General features: G+C 43.1%; 1 protein-coding gene across 1 annotated transcript; it reads left to right on the top strand.

Annotated features, from left to right (window-relative positions):
* Positions 1 to 760: 760 nt before the first annotated feature.
* On the top strand, positions 761 to 26,428 carry STMND1 (stathmin domain containing 1; the record flags this gene model as incomplete). The annotated part of the gene is made up of 5 exons (XM_080654489.1): positions 761 to 866; positions 13,075 to 13,255; positions 17,616 to 17,767; positions 25,416 to 25,547; positions 26,144 to 26,428. Exons 1-5 carry the CDS (start codon positions 786 to 788, stop codon positions 26,426 to 26,428), a joined length of 831 nt encoding a protein of 276 aa, XP_080510615.1. The 5' UTR covers positions 761 to 785.

Here is a 26,428-nt window from a genome sequence, read left to right as displayed (position 1 = left end):
ATTTAATTCTCTGAGAGAAATAGGCATATCCGTGCTATTTCCTAACAGCTCATTAAGTACCTTTTCCATAAAAATGATTTGCATGACCCATTTCTCGGCTGCTGAGCTGTTTATGATTCTAAATATCTGGATCTCTGTTAGCGTGGCCGACCTCTCCCGTGGCCACCCTGTGATACTGACGTTTGGTGCTATCCAGGCCGCCTTCGCGGGTCCTCAAGAGCTGCTTCCACCAATCGGACTCCAGTGTCTCCATCCTCACAATCGTCTCTCTGCACAGTCCCCACAGAATCTGAAGCACAGAGCCAACAACTCGAGGGCGTGGTCTAAGCACCGGTGGGGGCGTATGCCCAGGTACCTTAGAGAGAAAAAATAAAGTCCACGCAGGATGCTTATGACTACAGTACTTTAAACACTAACTCGGCCAGCAGCTGGCCCTTCCCTCAGTTCGCTTTGGAGAGGGCCGCGATTTGCATCCCAGTTGTGATTCAGACGCCTCCTATCTTCCAATTTTCAGTTACAGAAGTCCCATCGCCGCCCAGTTCCCAGGTTCCGGTGATTCGGTTTATTGTGGCAACAGTTCCCGGCAACTGCTCAGGTGCCCAGCGCCTCCTGCCGAGCCTTTAAGTGCTGGAGGTGGAAAAGGCTGAGGCGCTGGGAGCAGGGACCGAGGTGTAGGGCGCGAGTTGCTGGGGCGCAAGGCACCGGGAACTGGGGCGCAGGAACAGAGCCGGGAGCGCGCGGGGGCGCACGGCGGGGCCCCGCCGGAGGAGCGCGCGGAGCGCAGCATGGGCTGTGGACCTTCCCAGCCTGCTGAGGAACAGAGATTTGTCCCTGCGCCGAGGAAGGGCTGGGAAGAGGGATCCAAGGTAAAACAGGAAAAAAACGGCATAGAGCTTTTGCCACGCCTGGGGGGAGCTGAAGTGGGCTGGAGCAGGGCCTGCTGGGGCTCACAGGGAATGCGCAGTAGGGTGGGCGGGTTGGGACCAACTGTATTCGGCCAGTGTTTAACTGCAGTCTTAATCGGGATTCTTGCTGCTATAGGACCAGCTTTGAGAGAGTTTTGTATTTCAAGAGCTAGCGAAGGCGATCACACCCCAGGGCAGAGACAGGAAAAAGGGGATGTGTGGTACGTTGTGCACAGAGCTGGGGTTGGAGGTGAATCTCAGGCGCAGGAGAGAGTGCCTAGAGCTGCATAGTTTGCTAGCTTCCGGAAAGTGGGTCCTTTGGGAATTACTTAGCGCTGGAAGAGATCTCGCTTGCCTCCTGAGGACCCTGAGGCCCAGAGCGGTGGACAACTTGCCCAAGGTTGCACCGCTTGTTTGGGGGCAGAGTTGGAGACAGAATCTAGTATTCTAAAGTCTCATTCCAAAACTCTTTCCACTCTCCCTCGAGGTTGAATCCCCTTTAATTCTTCTGGAGACAGGCAGGGGAATTTTTCCAGGGTGCGGAATGTAAGGATAGGTTGGTCCAGACAGAAATGAGGTCCATGATTTCTTCCCATCCTCACCACCATTAAGATTCCACAAACTAGAAACCCACAAGGGTCCCTTTGAGAGGGGTTACCCAAAGATACTGTTACCATATAATTTATCACCAAAAGCAGGATACTTTTACAAGTGAAAGGGAACACTAATAATAAATTTGCCCAGTCTGATTTAAGCCCATACTGTCACCTTTCCTAAAGGGCATATTTGGAACTACAGGTTAAAGAGCACACACTTCCTAATCCACGGGCACTGTGGAAGACACTATTCAGTGCGAGTTACAGCACCTAGTCTGTGTGAGGCACATCTACTGGGCTATTGGAGTAAAAAACAAACCGGGGTCTAGTGAAGGCTGAGGCGTATCTGCTTTCCACCCCAACTACCACCGGCTGCTGCGTGTAGGGCCCGATTACCTCTTCCTGGATCTTTCTGCCTCTCCTGTCACCACCCTAGCCAGTCTGTCTCCCACACTGCCACCTATCTTCCTAAGGAAAAACTTTCTGGAGTGTGCAAAAACCTTGGCATTTGGTCCCACCAATCTCTCTAATGTTATCCTCTCCTCTCCAGTCCTTCTCACTCATGGACTTCCCCACCCCAACCCCTCAAGGTTGATTCAAGCCAAGAATGTGCAGAGCTTCTTCTTCCAGCCTCATCACCATGCATGTCTTTCCCTATGCCATTCCTCCTTCCTGGAGTGCCCTTCCTTGGCCCCATTCCTGGCTACCTGATGAATTCTACTTATCCTCCAGGACTGAACCCAAACAAATGTTTGTATAAGCTTTTTCTCTCTCTTAGATCCATGGGTTCGTGAGAACAATTTGCTCATCTTTGTTGTTACTCAGTATCGCTTTGGACTATATTCCTACATAAGGGAATACTTCTTTCTCTTTTTTCAAAAAATATATTACAGTAATTTAAAGTATTAATCCTTTTTTGTTTTCCCTTTTTTGTACAAAGTTCTATTTAATTTGTAATTTTTCTGGCATAATTACATATAAGACTTCAATAGAAGAAATGTTCAGTATGTATGTTTCTTTTCTGGTCATTGTCATTTGTTCCATTATATGGTTTTTAATTGAACATATTTTTTGTATAGAGCTGGAGGGCACACTAAAAAGCAAGTTCTCTGAGTGCCAAATACACTAGTTCCTCCTTGGCCAAGCCTCCCCAAGACCTGGTAGGGTTTCTGGGTTTCTTTGAGAATTTCTTGGCTGAGGTAGTCATTGTCTCTTATTTGGATCTTTGAACAATCTCCAAATTGGTCTATCTAGATTCTTTTTCCACTAACCACCCCCACCTGCCCTCCATCTTCAGTCTTCTACATGACCTTGAGAGTGATCATTCCAAAATAAGATCTGATAATATCATCCTCTGCTGAAAAAAAATTACCAGCGCATTAAGTAGGCACACAAACCAGTGATCAAGAATGTGACTACCTAGGTTGGACTTCTGGATTCACTACTTGTTGTGTGACTTTGGTCAAGTATTTAACCTCCTCTTGCCTAAGTTTCCTTATCTGTAATAAGAGAATAATTAATAATAATGATTTTATAGAGTTGTTGTGAAGATTAAATTACTTCAATTCATGTAAAGTGCTGATACCAATGCCTGGCACAGAAAAAGTGCTTAATATTAGTTATTACAATTATTATTATTATTACACTAGAGGCCTGGTGCATGAAAATTCATGCACTGGAGAGGGGGTCTCTCAGCCTGGCCTTCCCCCTCTCACAGTCCAGGAGCCCTCAGGGACGGGAGGTGACCCAGCGATCAGGGGAAGGTGATGCCCCATCACACCTCTGCTGTTGCCACTGCCAGCAGCACAAGCCTCAGCCAGCCTTGGTTACCTGAGCCTTGGGTGGCCCTGGGTGGCTGGGCAGCTGTCATCTGAGGCTTGCCTACACCTTGGGCCTGCCCTGGGTGGCTGGGGGCGCTGAGGGGACTGGGGGACTCCGGAGGCAAGCGCATGGAGTGGCGGGGCCTGCCTGGGGGCGGGCCTGGCCTTGCTGTGGACCTGCTGCCCCAGCGGGGCTGAGGTGACTGGGCACTGCCATCTTTGAGGGCGGGGCAGTCAATTAGCATATTCCCTCCTTATTGGCTGTGGGCGCCGCCATCTTTGTGACTGTGAGAGGGTCAATTAGCATATTCCCTCTTTATTAGATAGGGTTTATTTATGTAAGATCAAATTCTGAATCCTTAGCATGCCTTCCTAGCCTTCCTCAAGCTGTGTCAAACTCTCCACATTCATTCTAATCACACCTTACTTACTACTCATTGTTCCCAAATCCATTCTGTTTCAGTCTCCAGGCCTTTGCACCCACTGTTTTCTCTCCTTTCAGACTTTACCTTCTCCCTTTTCTTGGCCCACATGCAAATATGTACCCATCTTTCAAGTTGACTCAGGCACATTCTTCTCCATTTCCCCAGTTACCATGCTGACAGAGTTGACCTTATACCTTCTCCTGTCACGTTTCAAAACATCTTTATTGTATGTGTTTCCATGTTTGCTTCCCACCCTGAGCAATCACCTGCTTGAGGCCAGGAACTGTATTTTATCTTTGTATCTCTATGCTCACTACAGTGCCTGATGCAGAACAGGCACTGATGACTGTTTCTTGTGTGACTGCAAGGAGGAAATCCAATATTAAAATAACCTGAAAGTAGACTCAGAGTCAACTCACATATATACCTCTCTTTCCCCACCCTGAGCACTTGACTTTGGATATAGAATCTGGGAAAGATATGATTATTAATTAAATATTAGCTATCAGAACTGTACTGTTTCCTTCATAAATTCATAGGGCTGAGAGTTCACTAGTTCGGTAATATCTTTAAAATGAGATGAATATGTTTGCTTACATGAAATATTTATGTTTCTTGGTGGCATGACTTTAAAATTTTCTGAATCAAACTTCTCGAGACCTGCCTGCAGACGTTCTCTTCACCTTACCTTAATCTAAGTGGTGAGAAGTCGCCGCACTAAAATAATGCATAATAAGAAAGGATGGGAAACTTTTCCTCATTGGGGAAATCTTCTATATTTGACAAGAAAATTCTTGTTGATTGTCAGTTAGAAGGACTTAATACTTTAATACTTCTTAAAGTACAATTTTTACAAGGGCATGTTTCTGACTGTTTTTTTGAGAGTTGCTATTTGTTATTCATTAGAATTAAAGTAGAAAAAAATAAATGTTGAAGAACAAACTCTTTCTATATGTCTGTGGACAAATATATTTATAAAATGTATCTGCCAATAATTTGGTTTTAGAAGGTTTAAGCTCCAGGGAACCTTGACAAATTACTCCCTCCAAGCTGTTTGAAAAAGTTGTTTCCCAAAAGCTTTAGAATACATGTAGTACTTGCAGACCAAACAAAACAAAATCCTGCCTATAGTTAAAATCAATGCCTTTTTTGGGAATGATGATGATTCTTATGTATAGCTGTTAGCTTAGATTTCCCAGCTTTTCAGTTTTGTCTAAAATTGATCAAGACAATGAAGTATAAAATAAAACTGTTACAAAAATGTAGAAACACACTGAGTCTGTGCTTCTGCTACAACTTCATCTCAGGGAGAAAATGAAACCTCCCTCTCCCTCTCAGCCCTCCCCCCAGGATCAGTGCAGATAGATGCTTACTGGTGTGAAACTATAAACTCTGCATGCACAGACAGAACAGGAAAACTGTCTTCACATATCCCCAAGAGGCCTAGGTCTAACTAGTTTGTAAATATCTCCAGTCTTTGAACTATGTCTATTCCCAAGTCTAAATTATGAAATTGGGTTAAAATTTCCAGAATGTGTTGCACATAGATAAGATATTTGAAAGACATTCTTAGTGTACAAAAGAGAAAAAAAACACTTAAATTTCCGCTCTGCAACCTGAAGGCTGGTATGTGTTATTTTATGCTGAAAATTGTGTTTCATCTGCTACAGTTTAAGTTTTGGCCACTAACAGAGCTTGAAGGCAGATTATCTATATATATAAAGAGCCAGGGTCGTAATATCCACAACGATTGGAGGCTTGACCAAACACCAGGCTGCACGTGCAGCAGGCGAGCGGGCTGAACTGCTGACCACTCAGAGAGAGAGAGAGGCGTGGCTGATCAGCCCCTAAACTCTCAACCTTTAAAACCCTCCCAGCCTCGCTAGCAGCCAAGCCTCTCTCTCTTTTTCCCAGAGGTCAGCAGTTCAGGCACGTGCCAGCAGCCTGGGGCAGCTGTTAATCAGCCCCACCTCTATGATCAGGCCTGGAGATAGGCCCAGAGATGCTGACTGGCATAGAAACCGACCAATCAGAACCAAATCTGGGTGAACTGTGAAGGCAGAACCTAAGGTGGGGGCTGAGGAGGGGTTTTAAGGGCAACAGCTGTTTGGTGTAAGGTGTAAGAAAGTGATTCAATTTTTTAATGACCAGTTTGGCAGTATAGTGCATATGGCTGGCTATCAGTCCAGATATAGGGATTATGTATTTTTGTCTGCCAATAGCATCTCCTCCTGAAAAAGGCTCCCCCCCCCCATTTAAGCAACCTATCCTATATAATCTATCTATACTAATAAAAGGGTAATATGCTAATTAGACTGGGTCGACCGGCCATTTACCAAACGTCTGGCTTCCTTTCGGACAAAGCCAAGGTGGTGGAGGCCCAGGCAGAGGCAGTTAAGGGCGATCAGGCCAGCAGGGGAGGGCAGTTAGGGATGATCAGGCAGGCAGGCAGAGGCAATTAGGGGTGATCAGGCAGGCAGGCAGGTGAGTGGTTAGGAGTTCATGCAGGATGGCGACATTTAACTCTATTCCAATTTGTAGTCGACTGAATATGTTTGCGAAAAGACACCTTGTAGAATGAAAATATTCAGATTTGCTCTCAGCTCCAATACGGGCATTTTGTTTATTGTTGTTAAACAAGTAAATTTTTCAAGATCTCCACTGGGTAATGTAAACTGGCAAAATTAATTTCTGTGTGTTATTTAGTGCTTCACTAGGTTCAAGAAAATATAGATCTGCAAAACAAAATTAACTTGTGAATTGAGACAGGCTAGTAAGCCAGGACAAGTGGAATAGGGAAGCCGAGACAGATAGTTAAATGGTCAAGCAGTTTATAACCATCTAGTAAATCAAAAAATCCTGTCTTCCCTAACCAAGGACACTTAAGAGAACCAGAGGGTAAATAGCTTAAATCATCCTACTCACGGAGATAGATAGCAAGAAATCCAACTAGTGTCGTTTGTACCAACCACACTCAAGAACAGATAAAGTTAAGGGGATTAATCTCATGTTGGTGCATCAGCATAAAGATAATGAATATTCTATTGAGATCCTCCCTTAAAACCTCCCCTAAACTCTCAACCTTTAAAACCCTCAAGGCAAAGGACCCAGGGCTTGCTCTCCCTCCCACCTTTCCCTTCTCCCTCTCCTTCCCTGACAGGTGTGCATCCCCTAACCTCTAAGGAACCCCATGAGACTTGCACCAGGAGAGCAATGGGCAGCAGCAGCTTGTCCTGGACCTCTGAACCTGTCTCCAAGGCCCCCTTTTCTCTGACTTCCCAGTGAGCCAAAGCAGCCCCACCTGGGCTCACTTCTGCTGCTTCTATCCTAAGCCCTTCCTTGTTTCACTGTCCCCAACTTTAATAAACGTCCTCTCAAAATCGCCTGGACTCATATTCTGAAATCTTTCCTACACAAAGTCAAGAACCCCACTATAGGCTGGCTGGAGGCAGACCCATTTGAGGCCTGGTCCCTGTCCCATAGCACTATCACTGGTTTTTGGTAGTTTATTTGGGAAGAGGGGAAAGAAACACAGCATGGTCTTTAATTCCCATAGGAACTGTGAGCCCCTGAAAGATAAGCATCAGATAGGCTCTCCTTTTCCTTTGTTATGTGTAACAGCAACACACAGAGTGGGGCAAAAGTAGGTTGACAGTTGTTCCTATGGAAAATAATACAATAATCCTGTATAATAAAAGCTTAATATGCAAATTGTCCCCTCGGGCGGTCGTTCAACCGGGAGTTAGACGGGGAGTTCGACCACTCGTTATGATGTGCGCTGACCACCAGGGGGTGGCGCAGAACATGGTGGACGTCAGCGACGCGGCACTGGTAGCAGGCAGCAGTGGAGGTGCTGCTGGCCCTGATGGTCCCTGATGAGAGTGGGACTGCGGCAGGATGGTGGAGCAGGTGAGCGGGCAGTACCAGGACAAGGCAGGTGCGAGCAGGGGACCCAATCACCCTGCTGATCACCCCACAGATGCCAACCAGCAGCGGCGGTGGGGAGTGGGGCTGCTGCCTGGCTCCCAGGCACTGAGGGAGCCAGGCGGGGATGCCGGCCCGACCGATCGACCCGCAGGCAAGATGGTGGAGCAGGTGAGGGGGCGGCACCAGGCCAAGGTGGGGTGTCAGGTGGGGCAGTGGGCTGCAAAGCTGGGGGCGTGAGCTGGGGCCTGATCTCCGCAGGCCACCCCAAGGGACCCCACCATTGTACAAATTTGTGCACCGGGCCTCTAGTTAATAAATAATCAATAATAATAAAAGCATAATATGCTAATTAGACTGGATGTCCTTCCTAACGACCTTCTGGACGAAGCCAGGGCTGTGAGGGAAGCCTGGGTCCCAGGGGCCAGAGGGAAGCTAGTGCCAGCAGCCAGGGGAAGGAAGACCTACTCTTGCATGAATTTTGTGTGTTGGGCCTTTAGTACAAGAATAAACTCTGTTTCATGTGCTCACAACTGTTAACCTATTTATGCCCCATCCTGTATATGTTATACATAACAAAGGGAAAAGGAGATTCTGTCTGATATAATGACCATTATTATATAACTAGAGGCCCGGTGCACAGATTCATGCTCTGGTGGGGTCAGTGCAATCCCACAGGGGGAGTGCTGCTCAGCCAGAAGTCAGGCTCATGGCTGGTGAGCACAGTGGTGGTGGCGGGAGCCTCTCCTGCCTCCACGGCAGTGCTAAGGATGTCCAACTATCGGCGTAGGCCTGCTCCTGGCAGGGAGCGGGCCTAAGCCATCAGTCAGACATCCCCGGAGACCCCCAAGACTGTGAGAGAGCGGAGCCCGGGCTGAGGGGACCCCCCCCGCAAGTGCACGAATTTTGTGCACCAGGCCCTTAGTAATATAGTAACGTATAATATGTTATCTGTAATGACTTTTCCTGAGTGGCCTTACTCTACAGGGACTGCATGGCAGTAACTGTGTCTATAAGGAAAGACAGACAAAGAGAGAGAAAGTACATAGCTACTCTCAGGCTTTCTCCTGGTGCCGATTCATATTTCAGATCCGTAGAGCTTTTGTTTGCTTACTTTGTTTGTTCAGTTGGTTGGTTTTTCCTATCTTCCCATGCAGTTCTGAGCCACAGAACTCATTAATCCTCAACACGACAAACTGATGTTAGCTTAGCTGGAGTGATCATGTTATGTAAACAGGGTGGTAGGAGCTGTGAGTCAGGGAGAACCCCTCACTGAACTGTGAGGACCTGAGGGTGATGGGGCCACCAGAACCTCGTGATTTCTACGTAGCCTCTGAGGGGCTTCGAATGTTGGAGTACTTCTAGAAAGTGGTCAAATGTCCTCAAGTGTAAAAAATGTTGTCTGATTTTTATTGTAGAAATACCAAGTTTCATGCCAGTGTCCTTGCTTTTTATTTACTTTTCCTGTTTTAAAGAGAAATGTTTTCTGTTTAGTTCCTAGAGTCCTAATTTAGAGCCAGGAGGGACCTCCCTCCTTCACACTGAAGCCTGTGGAGGCCTATCACCTACCTTTCTAATATTTCTGGGCCCACCTATTGTCCCCATTTTTACTGTCACTGTCTTAGCTGGTATTTAGTCAAATCTCACCTGGTTACTAATAGTTGTATTGGCTTCCCTCTTTTGTTTCTTCCTTCCTTCAATTCTTGCCATTGCACTAACTAAAGAGTGAGCTTTCTAAAAAACACAAGTGATCATTTACTTTCCTTTCCTATATGACAGCCCTGCAAGGGGTTACGCTTGCACTCAAAATAAAATCAAACTCCTTTACTTGTCACAAAGGATTTCCCTTCCACACTTCAGCACCTACCGCTTTCTGCTTCAATTTGTTTCTGCTATAGTGAACACACAATATTGTTTCATGCCATGTCTTTGTGTGTGCTTTTTCTTCTGTCTAAAGTGTCCTTTTCTCTTTGCTCACTAGAAATCCATTCATTAATACCCAATTCAAGCATTCTCCCCTTTAACACCTTCAGCTACACCTGAACAGGTACAAATTTGTGTCGGTATAATAGGGTTGTGCTACAGAGGGCAGGGGAGGGAGGGCAGGGTCCTGAGGCCCTGTGAAGACTTGGGGAGAAGAGCAGTCCTTGGGTCAAAGTGAAATCACAGACATAAAGAAGAATAACGAGAAGACACTATTCTATAGAAGATGTTTATATTGCTACTTCTTTGGATAATGAAGAGACTTCCTCTCTTCAGGATGTGTCTTAGATGAGAGAATAGGTTGGCTGATAACATCTAAAAGCTTCTATTAGAGGAGAAGTGGGAAAGTTGCAAACCAAGCAATGCCAGAAGAGCCAGCACTGGGAGAGAGGGGTCACAGTGTGAGAGGAAATACGAGAAGTGTTTTCCTGAACAGATTTAGTGTTTAAAATATGCCTCTTCTAAAAATAAATGCCAGTTCTTTAAATTGAATTAATTGAGCGTTTCCCTTATTTTCCTTCCTTGGCTGTAGAACTATGAAACACTTGACACCAACCAGCACTTGGGAATCAGTGGTGTACTAAGTCACATTTAGCCCTTTTTCACACTGTGCTTTGACCTATTTACAAGCAGTGGAACTGCGGTAGGAAGAAATAGGCATCCTTAAAAGGAGAAGGTAGGACTGTAAATCAGCACAGGGTTTATAGAGGGCCCTCTGGAAACATGTATTGATATAAAATGTGCATATTATTTGATCCGGCATGTCCACATCTAGGAGTTTATCCTTATGGGATGGTTGGGTGAATTCAGGCTGATACATATGCACAGATATGGCAGCACTGTTCGTTAGACCAGTGGTCGGCAAACTTATTAGTCAACAGAGCGGCAAACCGCAGCTCGTGAGCTGCATGAGGCTCGCGAGCCGCAGTTTGCCAACCATCGCGTTAGACAGTTAGAAACAACCTAGGTGTCCTTCAGTAGGATTTTGTTAAGTACATTATGATATCCTATATAATAAAGAGGTGATATGAAAATTGACCATCACTCCAACACACAAGATGGCCACCCCCATGTGGACAGAAGATGACTGCCACAAGATGGCCGGCAGGGGTGGGCAGTTGTGGGCAATCAGGCCAGCAGAGGATGGCAGTTGTGGGCAATCAGGCCAGCAGGAGAGGGCAGTTGTGGGTGATCAGGCCAGCAGGGAAGAGCAGTTGTGGGGGATCAGGCCTGCAGGGGAGGGCAGTTAGAGGTGACCAGGCCGGCAGAGGAGGGCAGTTGGGGGCGACCAGGCCTGCAGGGGAGGATAGTTGGGGGTGACCAGGCTGGCAGGGGAGGGCAGTTAGGGGTGACCAGGCCAGCAGGGGAGGGCAGTTGGGGGCAACCAGGCCTGCAGGGTAAGACAGTTAGGGGCAACCAGGCCTATAGGGGAGGGTAGTTAGGTGTGACCAGGTCAGCAGAGGAGGGCAGTTAGGGGCAATCGGGCCAGCAGGAGAGCAGTTAGGCACCGATCAGGCTGGCAGGGAGTGGTTAGGAGGTAATCAGCCTGGCAGGCAGAAATGGTTTGGGGCAATCAGGAAGGCAGGCAGGCGAGCATTTGGGAGCCAGCAGTCCTGGATTGTGAGACGGATGTCCGACTGCCCATTTAGGCCCAATCCTGGCAGTCAGACATCCCTTGAGGGGTCCCAGATTGGAGAGGATGCAGGCTGGGCTGAGGGACACACGCACCCCACATGAATTTCGTGCACCGGGCCTCTAGTAGTTACATAATGTTCTACAATGCAATCAGATAAATGATTACTTTCTACCATTAAATGTTATCAATTACTCTTATGACTCTGTGTTACTTTTTAATTTTTTTAATTTTATTGATTGATTTTTAGAGAAAGAGAGAGGAAGAGAGACATTTGTTGTTCCCCTTATTTCTGCACTCATTGATTGATTCTTGTATGTGCCTTGACTGAGGACGGAACCCATGACCTTGATGTATCAGGAGGATGCTACAACCTACTGAGCTACCTGGCCAGGGCTGTAATACTTTTTTAATCAGTAAAAACAAGGAAGCTAGTTTCATTTTTTAAATTTTACACAGCAGTATCTTTACTTTTCCCATTTGATGCTTATGAACTTGTTACTTTTTGTATCTTTCAGAATGCCCAGCATAACAGCTTGTACCTGATAGATTCATTTTAGTTATTACAGTTGACCCTCAAACAACACAGGAGGTTAGGGGAGCCCATCAATGCCCCTACAGTGGAAAATTCATGTATAATTTTTAATTCCCCCAAAACTTAATTACAGTCATCCCTTGTTATACGTGAGAGATTGGTTCCAGGACATTTCCCCACCCCCATATTAAAATCTGAGGATGCTCAAGTCCCTTGATAAAATGATGCAGAACAACGCATAGAGCTGGCTTTCTGAATCTGCTCATCCCAGCGGAGTGTTGAAAATACCGTTTTCGATCCATAGTTGGTTGAATCCACGAATGCGAAACCTGCAGATACAGAGAGGGCTGACCATATTTATTGAAAAAAATTCTGTGTAGCCCTAACCGGTTTGGCTCAGTGGATAGAGCGTCGGCCTGCGGACTGAAGGGTCCCGGGTTCGATTCCGGTCAAGGGCATGTACCTGGGTTGCGGGCACATCCCCAGTAGGGGGCGTGCAGGAGGCAGCTGATCGATGTCTCTCTCTCATCGATGTTTCTAACTCTCTATCCCTCTCTCTTCCTCTCTGTAAAAAATCAATAAAATATATTAAAAAAAAAAAAAGAAAAAAATTCTGTGTATAAGTGGATGCACACAGTTCAAACCATTGTTATTCAAGGGTCAACTGTATATTAGTTTTCTATTACTGATATAACAAATTAACATACATCTAGTGGCTTAAAACAATATAATTTTATTTTCACAGTACCGGAGGTCAGAAGCACAAAATCAGTTCCACTTGCTAAAGTCAGGAGGTTAGCAGGGCTGGTTTCTTTCAGAGGATCTGAGGAGGGAACTTTCCCCTGCCTCTTCCGGCATCTAGGGCTGCACCCCTACATCCCCTGCCTAGTGGCCCTTCCCATCTTCATTGCCCGGCCTACAGCACCTTGTAAAGTGTTCTCTGCTTCCGTCGTCACATCACCTTCTCCTCCATAGTCAGATCTCTTATAAGGACCTGGTGATTACATTTTGAGTCCACCTGGACAGTCCAGGATAATCTTGCCATCCCAAGGTCTAATTTAATCATATCCGCAAAGTCCCTTCTGCCGTTTAAGGTAGCGTCTGCAGGGCGCTGGGTACTGTTCAGGTACTAGTTAGCTAAACATCCACAAATCAAGTCTTGCTACTTTGTTTTCGTTTTCCAATAAACCATTTTCTAAGAAATCTTGACTTTCACAAAATGATTCCCTTTTCCCCCTTTCCCCTTTTCCCAGGCTGATGTGGGTGTGGCTCATTCTGGGGAGAACTGCAGACCCCAGCTGGAGGCTGCCCTGCACAAGGACACTGTGGGTGGCCCCGAAGGCCTGGATAAACAGGTCCAGTTGGAAAGCTTACCTGGAACCATTCCGGAAAGTTCCCCATCTCCTACTGGAAGGAACAGAAGAATAAATTTAGGTAAAAGCCCCCATTCATGTTAATCTCCATAAAATACTGTTTCTCTAAATGTATTTCCTGGTATGTGTTTGGTGGCCCCTTTATCACAGCGTTGTGGGCCAGGGAGTGCTCTAAATGTCAAGGTCCCCCTCTCTAAGACGTTAGAATTTAGCCTGAAATCTTCATTATGTGAGTAAATAATGCTAACTATGAATCTTCCAGTCAGGGAGTAATTAAACCACCTTTTTTTTTTTTTTCCTTAACTAAGAGGCTTATCGGTGGTTGGTAATAGGCCTTAGGAATAGAAGTTGCATGAGCTTTGGTTAAATTCTTTTAAACTCCACTGTGCTACCACTTTTTCAAGGGAAAGTTCTACATTTGAAAAAATAAATAAAACCTGCATCAGCTGTCTCCCCATCCAAAGTACCAGCAAATCTACAATGAAAGAAACTTTCAAAATATAAAGAAGTAATTATGACCTCGTGTGCCCTTTGAAACTGTTTGTTTCTAAATATTTTTCTTATGGAGTGTTTTCACTTTACTTCAGTTACCCCCTGATGTTGAGATGAGAGCTCTTATTTATATTTTATCAGCCTTTGAAACAAATTGAACTTAACAGGCCTCAAGGAAAAGTACTCTCTTTTACTTGGGGCGAAAGCTTTCATTTCATTCTTCATTGCTACAGATTCTTCCCTAGGTACAAGTTAGAATTAGAAAATAGGTAGGTTATAAATGAGATTCTTTTTCTTGGATGTTCGTGCACACTCAGGTTATTACAAATTTCACATTTGCCCTCAACTTGTGTTTCTGATTGTGCAGACATGACCTCTGAGAAGGAGGTCGGAGACAGGGGATGCAGTGTAGGGGCAGCCCTTCCCCACCCCACTCCTCAACCCCCACCCACCAGGCCCCCCCACCCCCCGAGCGTTGCACCAGCACGTATTTTTTTTCTCTCTGAAAATTCTGTTGATGGGAATCCCTCCTACACTGCAACATGAATGCTCAGTATCTATGGTGTTAACAGACTAGAGATTAACAGGAACCTGGGTGTGGCCTCGAACAGTCAGCCTGCCAGCCCTACACTGTTGAAGCAGGATGGGGAGGACCACAGGTGAGCAGGACAGTGCCACAAGGGACCAGCATGGAAGGGCGTGAACTACCAAAGCAGATGTTTCCAAAATGTAGCATAAATTAGGTCTCAAGAAAGCTCTTACCACAAAATGAGTAGGAACTGTGCCCTAAGCTTTATTTTTTTTTTATTTCTTCATTGATTAAGGTATTGCATATGTGTCCTTATTCCCTCATTATGCCCCAACCCCCCCATTCATGCCCTTACCCCCCTGTTGTCTGTGTCCATTGATTAGGCTTATATGCATGCATATAAGTCCTTTGGTTGATCTCTTCCCCTTACCCCCACCCTCCCCTACCTTCCCTGAGGTTTGACGTTCTGATCGATGTTTCTCTGTCTCTGGATCTGTTTTTGTTCATCAGTTTATGTTGTTCATTATATTCCATAAATGAGTGAGATCATGTGATATTCATCTTTCTCTGCCTGGCTTATTTCACTTAGCATAATGCTCTCCAGCTCCATCCATGTTGTTGCCCTAAGCTTTATATTCTTTCTCTACCCACTCCCCCCTCCCCGCCCCACCCCCGCTCCCCGCTTTCTGCATCCCTGCTCTTCATATCTACAGGGTATATTTGTTAAAAATTTCTTTAAAAATTTTTTTTTAATCCTCACCCAAGGATATTTTTTCTATTGATTTTTAGAGAATGGAAGGGAGGGAGAGAGAGAGAGAGAGAGATTGATTGGTTGCCTTCTACATGAGCCCCAACTGAGGCTGTGGATCAAACCTGCAACTGAGGTAGTGCCTTTGACCAGGAATCATCCATCTGGCGAGCCTTTGGTCTGTGGTCAGATGCTCTAACCACTGAGAAACCTGCCAGGGCAAAAATTTCAAGTTTCGCACTAACATTTCCCAAGTATTTCCCATGGGGGGAAAAAAGCACTTTGTTATTTTGAATAATTTCAGATTGAAGAATAGTTGCAGAAAACAAAGAATGCCTATATTCTTTCATCCAAATTCCACAAATGTTAACATTGTACCACATTTGCGTTTTCATAGTCCTCTCCGCCCTCCGTTCCTTCTTCCCTCTCTCCCCATCTCATATACTAGTATATTTTTTCTGAGAATAAGTTACAGACTTAAAGATAATTTACTCCTAAATACACTAACCAGTATTTTCTAAAAACAAGGACATTCTTTGCAAAATCCCAGTACAAGGTTCTGAGTCAGGAAACTGCCATTGACACAGCACTGCTATCTCATCTACAGACCATATTCAGATTTGTCAATTGTCTTACAAACCTCCTTTATAAGAGTCTGGTTCAAGAGCTATTTCAGAATCACATGTTTAATTTAGTTGTCATGTCGTTTTAGTCTCCTTTAATCTGGAACAATCCCTCGGCTTTTCTTTGTCCTTTATAACCCTGATATATTTGGAGATAGAGACCATTTATTTTGTACGATGTCCTCAGTTTGTGTTTGTCATATATTTCCTCATGATTAGGTCCAGGTTATACATTTTTAGCAAGAATATCAAAAATTATATTGTATCCTGCTTAGTACATCAAATCAGGAGGTATGTGATATCTGTATTTGACTTTTGTTATAGGTTGTGTTTTTGGGGGCCTTGCAAAATTTTTTAATGCAGCAAAATTCATCAGTCTTTTCTTTTATTGAATCTGGATTTTGAGTTGGTTAGAAAGCCTTTCCCTACACCAAGGTCAAAAACAAACTTGCCCATGTTTTCTTGTATGACTTCACTTTTTATACTTATGCTCATGAAGAATTTCTAGTGGCCAGAGAAAATGCTCGTGTCCCACTGCATAGGAAACACAATGTGTGATGGCACATTTCTAAACTAAAATTTTACATATTAACAATTGTGATCTCTGAATGGTGACAGAATGGACATTTTTATAATCTTTTTTTATTATTTTCTACATTTTCCAATTTTATGATGTATTATTTTTATAATCACAAAGAAGTACAATGCTATTTTTAAATATTTCCCCAAAATTCTTCAGTATCCCAAGAAATAATGAAAACTGTTCAGAATGACTTGACATAGTCCAAGGATTTTTATATAGGTTAACGACTGTAAATGTCAAGCCAAATACTTCAGTGGATTCAGAAAAGAATGGATTGAAATGATTAAGATAATTTCATTGTGTTAGTGACAGGTGTCCACGATGACATTCTTTTTAGAAATATCCTGAAAGAGAAGGGAATCGTGACAAATGGGTGCTGTGTACTTGGCATGTTTGGGAAGAGTACAGTGGGGTGGTGAAGAACATGACTGATGAAGTCGAACAGACTTGAGTTTAAATCCTAGTTAATTTACTTACTACCCTTGTCACCTTGAGCAAGTTAATTAACCTCTCTCATATCAGTTTTTTAATAAAATATAGTTAATAATATCTCTGGTATAGAGTTGATGTTTGATTTAGATGTTATAAAACAAAGAAAGTACTTAATATAGTCCCAGGTTAGACATTTTCATGAAAGGACTCCATCCACTAGATGAATGGACTTGGTTACTATCCAGACTTCCTGATGGTTACAAAATAGAAGATAGCTCATTTCTGAAGACTCCCTTTGCCTGTTTGTTTTACAATGTGAGGTTGTAAAAATGGATGCTTGCTTGTTTATTTCTATAATTGAGTGATTTGTAATGGGGGTTGTCTCCCCGCAGTTTATAAAAGCTCCCCTATAAACTGTTTCAGTGCCATTTTTAGAATTACTAATAAAAATTTAGCTGATACCACTTGACTCCAATTCTGATAAAGTTCAAAGACTCTTTTCAAAAAGGCATATTTTTACTTATGTAGACTTAGCAGATGGTGTAATTGTAAACTCAGAGTTGCAGAACTAGAAGTCTCTTGGCGACATCGTGCTGTTTATCTTTTGTATACAAAGCATAGAAACCAACTGCAGCTCGGAAGAGTCACCCAAAGAACATCTCATTCTTAGCTGTGGCTTAGCTTCATAATTAGTGCAGCGAACCCATGTAGCTGTACCCAAATGTACAAGTGTTGTTACAACAAAAAGCTTGTACATAGCAGCACATGAAAGACTTTTTGTTATGTGAATATGGGATCTGCTCAGTAAATAGTATATTATGTTGATGTGTATCCTCTGTTAGAACAGTAAGAATTTGAACTTCAAAGGATTCAAAGATTTATAATACAAACAGATATTTAGCTAAGAGTATTGAGTGAAGATTTAATTAAGTAGCATGACTTGTATGGCATTCATTAGCATTTGATTGATAATCTCTTCAAGCTTAAATTTTGCTATTTTTTTTCCCTTGGAAGACTTAACAACCAATGGATTAATCCATAAACCGAAACCCCTAGAGAATGGAGAGCGACAAAAGTCATCAGACATCCTGGAGGAATTAATTGTTCAAGGAATAATACAAAGCCACAGCAGAGTATCTAGAAATGGAGAATCATACGATGTCATGGCAAGTAATTTTATAATTAACATTAGCTTATAGTTAAAAATAACAATACAATAAGATTGATCACAAGTTACTTCCAGTATATGCATCTCATAGTCACAGTACAGACAGCATTTATCTAAACTCTTTTTTCTCCCATAAATTCGCTCACCTTTCTGCACACTATCCTTCTCTATGGATTCAGAATTGCCCTAATCATTAATGTTTAATGAATTCAATAAAACATACCTTGGGTTTTACTAAATCTGAGACACAATAAGCCCCATTGAATAACATGCCTCATTCTTTCAGCAATTTTTATTAAGCATTGCCTATGTACTAGGAACTGTGAATATAAAATTGAATTCTGACTTATCCAATAAGAAAATAAGCCTTAATACCAAAGCTAAACCAGATAAGCTTATATATTTATATACACAGTCTAAGGTGTCAAATATGAGAAAATGCAGTTATAGAAATGGGTTTCCTCTTATTTTTCTTTGTTGATTCATCTTGACTAATCTATCATTGTTTTTCCCTTAGTATGAGTAATATGTTTACTCTGATTTTAACTTATTGTGGCTAAAGTCTTGAGGTCTTAATTTTTTAATAAGTTCTGTGCAAATCTGTGAAGAGGATAACAGGTTTTGCTGTTGCTTTTTTATTTTGTTTTGTTTTCTTGTTTGTTTTTTAAGCCAATGCTCTGAGGCAGCACCAATAGTCCTAATGCATAGGCAAAAGAAAGAAGATAAAAGAAGAAATAACAAGGAAAAGAAGCCTGAGTGGGGGGAAATGGATGGGAAAGAAAAAAAGAGACAGAAATGGTGGCAACAGAGCCCAGAAATCATATCAATGGCTTGTGTTGTAGAGAAAACAGTCAGCTGGGAATAAAAAGATACATTATTTAAATAGAGTTTGCACCTAGGCCAAGTCACTAAGTGTTTGAATGAAGGTAATTTTCTCTTCCGTTTAGGAAATGCTGAGTACTCATGAATAAAATCTAAAGTGACATTTTCTTTTGAAGAAGGAAAATAAGCCCTGTAGAAAGTATTGGGGGGGGGGGGATAAGGAGATTGCTAAATCTTATAAATGATATTATCAGGCTGCCAATAACAAGAAGATGTGGGGAAAGGGGAAGGTAAAAATGAACCATAAAATGGAAAAGATAATGTCAACATAATGACAATTTACATTTGTACAGTGGCATGATACAAGGCATTTTGGAGTACCTTGTTTGAAAGTACCAAAAACAATGCATCTTTAATACAGAAAGAGAGAGGACAGATTTTTTTTCTAACTGTAGATGAGTCTCGAGGGTGGGAGTAAGAAAAAAATGAAGGTGTGTTAAAAGAAAAAGACAGGAGAGCAATCTGGAGGCGGATAGACTATGGAAATGTTGAGTAGCTAAGCGATGCCTTCTTAAGGGAAATGCTATGGAACCTTGATGTTAATGCCAACAGGAATGGCATTAAAACATTTTCCAGTGATTCAAACGCCAGAGATGAATGAGTTCAGACTCAGACCTTGCAAAGGCACCAACAGAGTTAATTAATATGAGCTACATCATGAAAAGATGTCTCTTTTTAAAAAAAGAAAACTATGCACTTGACTTGCAATAACATCACTAAGTGAGCCAAAGATGAAGGCTGTTTTCATATTCTATAGAGATGGAATGGTTGTCAGGAGCATAGCTGGAGTGTTCTCAGGATTTAAATGTGATGGGACTGCAGAGGTAGGCAAGAATAATACAGCTCTGTGTGTGTGTGTGTGTGTGTGTGTGTGTGTCTGTTTTGTGTGTGTGTGTGTGTGCCTGTTTTGTGTGTGTGTGTGTGTGTGTGTGTGTTTTGGGGGGTGGTGTTTTGTTTTAATTTTGCTTTGGAATTGGGCCAAGATGCCCTGACCTAAGATTTACAACAGGCCGGCAGTAATCCATAGCTGGCCTTTTATTGCCTAGTGCAGTGGTTCTTAACCTGGCTGCACACTCAAACCACTAAGGAAGCTTTCAAAATCCCAGTGCCCAGGCTCCACCTGGGACCACTGGCTGGGCTGGAAGCTCCGGTGATTCCCATGGGCAGCCCAGGCTGAGAACCATGCCCTGCAGTTTCAACAAACATGCACACAGCCTTCCACTTCATCCTAGAGCTGGGAAGGGTTGAAGCTTTTGAAATTGAAATCCCCCAGTCGCTGTGAAGAGAATTCTGAAGTATTCCTAACAATATAACATATTAGCAGTTATAACACTAAGATTATACCCAGGAAGCATATGGAAATGAAGGAGAGGTATAATTGCTCATGGTCAAGGGAAAATCTCCAATTCATGTGTGGTTAAGAACAGAAGTGTGTCAGGCACCAGGTGCCTTGTATAGTTTAAGGAAAGGTTTAAGGCCACTGTGAAAAGATGAGAATTAAACTTGAAGGACTGAAAGGGGAACCATATTAGGGATAGAAATATTATTAGATAGCTAATACCTTTAACTATCTAATATTTAATAATATTTTTAGGGCGGTGGGGAAACAAATGATAAAAATTGGCTAAAAAACAAACCAGAGTAAGGGAAACAAAGAAGATGGTCAAAAGGGGATGTTAATGTCTTCAGTTACGGCAGTGTGATAAATCCAGTCAGACATGTAAACACTATTTCTTTATTGCTTAAAAAATTTTTTTTAATATTATGGGGGGGGGGAAGAGTAATAGATATGAGAATACTTTAGAAACAAGACTTATGTACACCAATAGTATACTTAAATACAAGGGCATTTTAGACATAGCCAGGTTATCTTTAATTCATTTATCATTTAGAGTAACATATAATAAAAGATGCTGAAAAATGAGGGTCCTTCGTTCATCTTCTGAATCAGAGGACTCCCTTGTGAGCCAGTCTCTCCCCAGAAGTCCACCACAGAGCCCCTTTTTGCCTTTTTTTTTTCTATCTTCATTTTCATCTTTTGCTTGTTGGCATCTACTACAGCAATTCCATATTGCCCTCTGGATAACCTGCTTTTGGACATATTCATACTAATAGATGTTATGTTCACTCAGAGAAAATATAATGATATGTAAGAAATATAATATTTAGAAGCTAAATATCAGACTAAGTGAATCAGTATATTTTAAAACATTCTAATGAGACATAACTGGCTGTATTATGTGCATTGGTGTTATGCACACATGTAAATACTAGAGGCCAGATGCACGAAATTCGTGCAAGAGTAGGCCCTTCCTTCCCCCAGCTGCCGGCACCAGCTTCCCTCTGGCACCCGGGACCCGGGCTTCCCTTGCAGCCCCAGCTTCATCTGGAAGGTCGTCCAGAAGGACATCTGGTCTAATTAGCATATTACACTTTTATTATTACAGATGTGTATGGATTGGGATGGATCGCTTTAGAGAGATGTGATTGGTTCTCATTTATTCACATAGCTATTAAACACTTTAGGTGTCTTTCATACCATACTTTTTTCTCCCTATCTCTTAGAGCACCCTGAGTCTCCCTACATAAGATTCTGAATTTTCTATCGACTCCTCCTGTCCCTGGTCAGAGTTTATTCCCTTCTCAGCAACTTCTGTACTTGGTAACCTTTAGTGCAGTTAGGGTGTTTGTCCACATTGCATCAGAGTCTCTAACATTATTTGCTGAACCTCAGGGGGACTTTGTTGAGGAGGAAGTCACTGGGTAAAGACTAATAATGCCAGTTACAGCTCAGACTGGCCTTCCCCAGGAGGTCTAGCAGTGACAGAGCAGGAATGATATATCTCTTTCCAGAAGCTTTGGCCTATTTTATGCACAGGCTCCAGTATGGGGCCATAGCCAAGGTAGGTTCATCTGTAGGTCAATAGTTAATTAAGGAAGCTCTGAGGAATACACAGTGGATGCAAGAAGTAATATTATACAGTTAGATTGGCTGGGAAAAGACCCAAATCTTATCACAGCATCTTAGGACATGGCAGTCCTCCAATGGTGTTCTTAAAATTATGGAACTAGTAACCTCTATAGGGATTTTTTTTTAAATGCATTTTTATTGATTTTAAAGAGAGAGAGAGAGAGGGCCGGGGAGAGAGAAAAACATCAATGAGAGAGAAACATCAATCGGCTGCCTCCTGCATGCCCCTACTGGGGATCGAGCCTGCAATCCAGACATGTGCCTTGACCAGGAATCAAGCCTGCCCTGCGACCTCTCCGTGCATGGGAGGATGCTCAACCAACTGAGCCACAGCAGGCAGGGCTCTATACGTTCTGAAGTTGGTTTTTTAAATTGTTTCTATGGGAAGCAACTCTCTAAGTACAGTGTGATCTTTGTTATCATTTTTAAGTGCCAACAGTTGATAAATTCTGACTTCGTAACATTCAGTGGTAAAGAATACAGATATTTTTCCTCAGGTCTTTCAATACTTTCACTTAAAATGTCAAGCTCAGGAAAGGACTTGGGCTGCACAGGTAGGATTAACTTCCAAAATGGGGAGGAAGTACATGATTTTATAAGCATCATTTTGGGATAGAGGCACAGGAAAAGTCCACCCACGCAGGAAATCCTACATTCTCTCAGAACTCCTGATCTGATTATTTTAGTCAAGGTTCAGAGTCCTATGTAAGCCCTAGTTGAAGCTTCCTTTATAGGATCCTGGTGACTATCTCATGTTCTTTTAGCCTCTATGACTGAACTCCCCAAAAAACCTGTTTTCTTACTGATTTCACGGCATCTCTAGTTGAACCTCCCTAGCAAATAGGTCCCTTTTTCAGCCGATGGCTTTTGCCCGTAGGAAGCCCACAAGCCAATTGTCATAAAAATAATACTGTGATGGGGGAGGGGAAGTTGCTTTGACAGACATTCCAATTTTTTTATGTGCGCTTTTGTTTGTTCGTTTGTTTTGTTAAGTCTCATCTGAGGATATTTTTTCCATTGATTTTTTTTTTTTTTTTTGAGAGAGAATGGAAGGGAGGGGAAGAGACAGAGAGAGAGAAATATCAATGTGAGAGAGACACATTGACTGGTTGTCTCCCGCACGAGGGGGACTGAGATATGTGGAATCAAACCCTTGACCCTCAGTCTGCAGGCCAACGCTCTAACCACTGAGCAAGCCAGCTAGGACCATCCCAGTTATTTGTAATGAACAACTCACCACATAAAACTGCCTCAAGGCTGTAACCGAGCCAAAACTTAGACAAATATTTCCCCTTTAAAAGGCTTTCTGAGAATCATAGATCTTAAGGCTGGAAGGAAGCTTAGCCATCCTGGTCCCCTCGTTATTTTTACATTTGAGAAAACTGAGCACAAAAAGCAAAGGTGCCTTGTCTCAGGTCACACAGTAAGTATTAGTGGTAGGCCAGGGGTTAAAGCTCAGCCCCCTGCCTGTTGGCCCTGCGATTCCAACTCTCATTCCTCCCTTTTGTGACAAATGCTACATCTTGGTTATGATTCCATGTGGTTATTGGGAAAAAAAAAATCACTGTTTCCACCAAATGAAAAGTAATTTGCATTTTTTAAAAATATATTTTTATTGATTTCTGAGAGGGAGAGAGATAGAAACATCAATGATGAGAATCACTGATCGTCTGCCTCCTGCACGCCCCACACTAGGGATTGAGCCCGCATGTGCCCTGACCAGGAATCAAACTGTGACCTCCTGGTTCATAGGTTGACATTCAACCACTGAGCAACCCTGGCCGGGCAAAAATAATTTCCATTTACTGAGTGGATAAGATCTACTTCTCCCCTCCTTAAAAAAATAATACCATGAAAAAGTATTATTAAACCTATTTTACAAATGAGGAAGGCAAGTGTTACAGAATTTAATGCCAAGCCACACCATGGCTTAGCCAGGATTCAAACCCAGGTCTTTCTGGTGCCTTTTCTGCTATGCTAAATTGTCTCTCTTTGATTTATTTTCTCGGTACTTACAGTATTGCAGTCTGACGAGACAGTGTTTTAGATATTACAATGGATATCAATATCTCTTTTGTCTTTAAACATCTTTAGAGAAATTATCTATTCGGTTCACTTTATAATGAAGCCTTGGAGTTCATTAAGACCTCCCTCAGTCGTAATAAATCCATATATAGTGAACTAAAAAGACATTCATATTAAGTGAGGAAAGCAAATTGCAGAGCAATGTCTGTGGTATAATCCCATTTATGGTTGACTAAACATTACAAATGTACTTTAAAGAGGTCATGATCAGAGACCACGTGGCCAAACAGAGTATTAGGAGATTATTTATGTATCATTTTAATTTTTTATAATTAATGTATGTTATTTTAACCCAATTTTTAAAAGAATAAATGTGAAAACTTTCTTTATAAACTCTTTACAACAATGTTACTTTTTTTGAAACTATAAATTATCATTGGAAAGCCATTATTGCTGCTTTGAACTGTTTAAAGTTTTGTCATTCATATGAAACTAGAGGCCCAGCGCATGAAATTCAAGTGTGGGTACAGTCCCTAAGCCTGGCCTGTGATCAGGGCCATCTTCCCCAGCTGCCCACCACCGGCCCCACACCCCACCGCCACCCAACCCCGGTTCCCCATTCGCCATCAGGTGATCAGTGCCTGATGCTGGGGGAAGGGACTGAGAGGTCGGCTGTTCCCACCAGCTCACCAGCCCCGCCCCCACCACAGGTGGCCATCAGGCAATTGGAGTCTGCCAGCCGGGGAAAGAGACCAAGAGGTGGTCAGTGCACTTCATAGTGACTGGCCCAGAGGTTGTTCTGGTTGTTCTGCTGTTAGGGTCAATTTGCATATTATCCTTTTATTATATAGGATTGAGGCCTGGTGCACTGGTGGGGACCAGTTGGTCTGCCTTGAAGGGGGTCCCGGATCAGGGTGGGAGATCCCGCTGGGGGTGGGGCCAGCCGGGGCGAGGGGCTGCCAGCGGTTTGCAGGCCAGCCATGCCCCCAGTCAAGGTGGGGGTCCCCACTGGGGGGTGGGGCCGGCCTGGGTGAGGGGCCGCCGGAGGTTTGCAGGCCGTCCACACCCCCAATCAGGGTGGGGGTCTCCGCTGGGGGGCAGGGTGGACTGGGCGAGGGGCTGTGGGCATTTTGCAGGCCAGCCACGCCCCCTGCTTTGTCAGGAAGGACATCCGGAATGACTTCCGGTCTATCCGGTCTAATTAGCATATTACCCTTTTATTAGTATAGATGGGATGGTTTTTTCTGCTGTCGATGTAACAGTTGTAAAGTACCAACAGCAAAGCCCAGCACAGAGTTGCTGCCCAGTAATTGTTAATTCTCCCCTCCCCTTGACCAGAAGTACTGGGAACTAATCTCCATCCCAAATGGAAGTCATTTGTAGTTCATGCATATTATAAAATCATCGGGTTTAACTTTATACCTTGCATCACAAATTCATCACTCATCCACCACCTTTTTCTATCTTGTGTTTGTTCTTAAGTTGTTGTTTTTTCTCCTTCTCCTACGTCCTCACCCAATTTCAGGACAATAGTGCATTCTTTCATATTTTTTTTGGTAATAACCTGTTGTTTTTTTCTAGGCACCAATAGATTTTTTTTTCTTTAGGACTCAGTTTTGTTGTTACCAGTTTTCATGTTGTTTCTTAAATTGGACACTGTAAAGTTTAGATTTTTAGGTTTCACATTTTAAACTGTTTATTTTACCTTCAGCCTCTCTTTGCCAATAAGTACATTTGATCCTCCATTTTAAAAAGTGTCTTCCTCCAGGTGAACACGACTGAGAAGCCACTGAGAAAGCCACCAGCAAGGCTGAAAAAACTCAAGATCAAAAAGGAAGTAACAGATTTTACAATGAAGGACATAGAGGAGAAGATGCAGGCGGTGGCTGAGCGCAGGAAGGTACCTGGGCTGAGGCGGGGCGGTGCTGCCTGTGATATGAGCCTTTCCTTTCAGCAGCGTTTAGACAGATTGTGTGGATTTGTATTATCTTCATTATCTGTATGCTTCTTATGCTGTATGTTTAATTTTTTCATGTGTGTGGTGAAGGAATAAGGCAATATCTTGAAAATGGTTGAATTAGTTTCATCTATATAGCCTAAGGAAGCAATATCCAGTTCTCAGAACTTTTCTTCATATGAGAAAAGAAAAACTTTAGTTGGTGCTGGGGGTGAGGGGAGGTGTGGAGATGGAGGATGAGAGGTGAGAGGAGGCCTGACAGACTGTCCCAGAGCTCCTGCAGCCCCTGCACAAGTGGCCCCCATATCCCTCCCACAGTCTTCATTTCCATCTCTCTCGTGGGACTTTCCAACTAGACCAGGAGCTCCATGAGAATAGGGAGTGTGTCTGTCTTCTTCAACAGTAATTCCTTAACATACGTTTATTAAATGACTAAATAATGAGATTGGGAAGCCATAAACGTTAACTACAGGCAATATTAATGAAAACATAAAGAACATTATTTGGACTCCTTTTCATTCTTCAATACTGCCTTTCAGACAAAAGAAAAAGAAATGAGAAAGAGACTACGGAATGACCGACTTTTGCCCCCCACCAATCATTCAGATTCAGCTGACCCGGGTGGGGCTGAGGTTCCATTTGCCAAAGGACTTAACCCTGTAAGTTCTGCCGTGTTTGAGCCATGGGACCTGCAGGGAGGAAAGCCGTTGAAAAGAAAGAAGAGCAAAAGTGATGTGACCTCAAATGATAGAGACTACAGTTATGAAGGCATTGGCGGTGTGGAGTCAGACATGTCCTACAACCAAGAAGATGACATATTCTAA

Source organism: Plecotus auritus (assembly GCF_963455305.1).
Source record: "Plecotus auritus genome assembly, chromosome: 2".
NCBI lineage: Eukaryota > Metazoa > Chordata > Mammalia > Chiroptera > Vespertilionidae > Plecotus > Plecotus auritus.
This window is presented reverse-complemented; position numbering and strand designations above follow the sequence as displayed.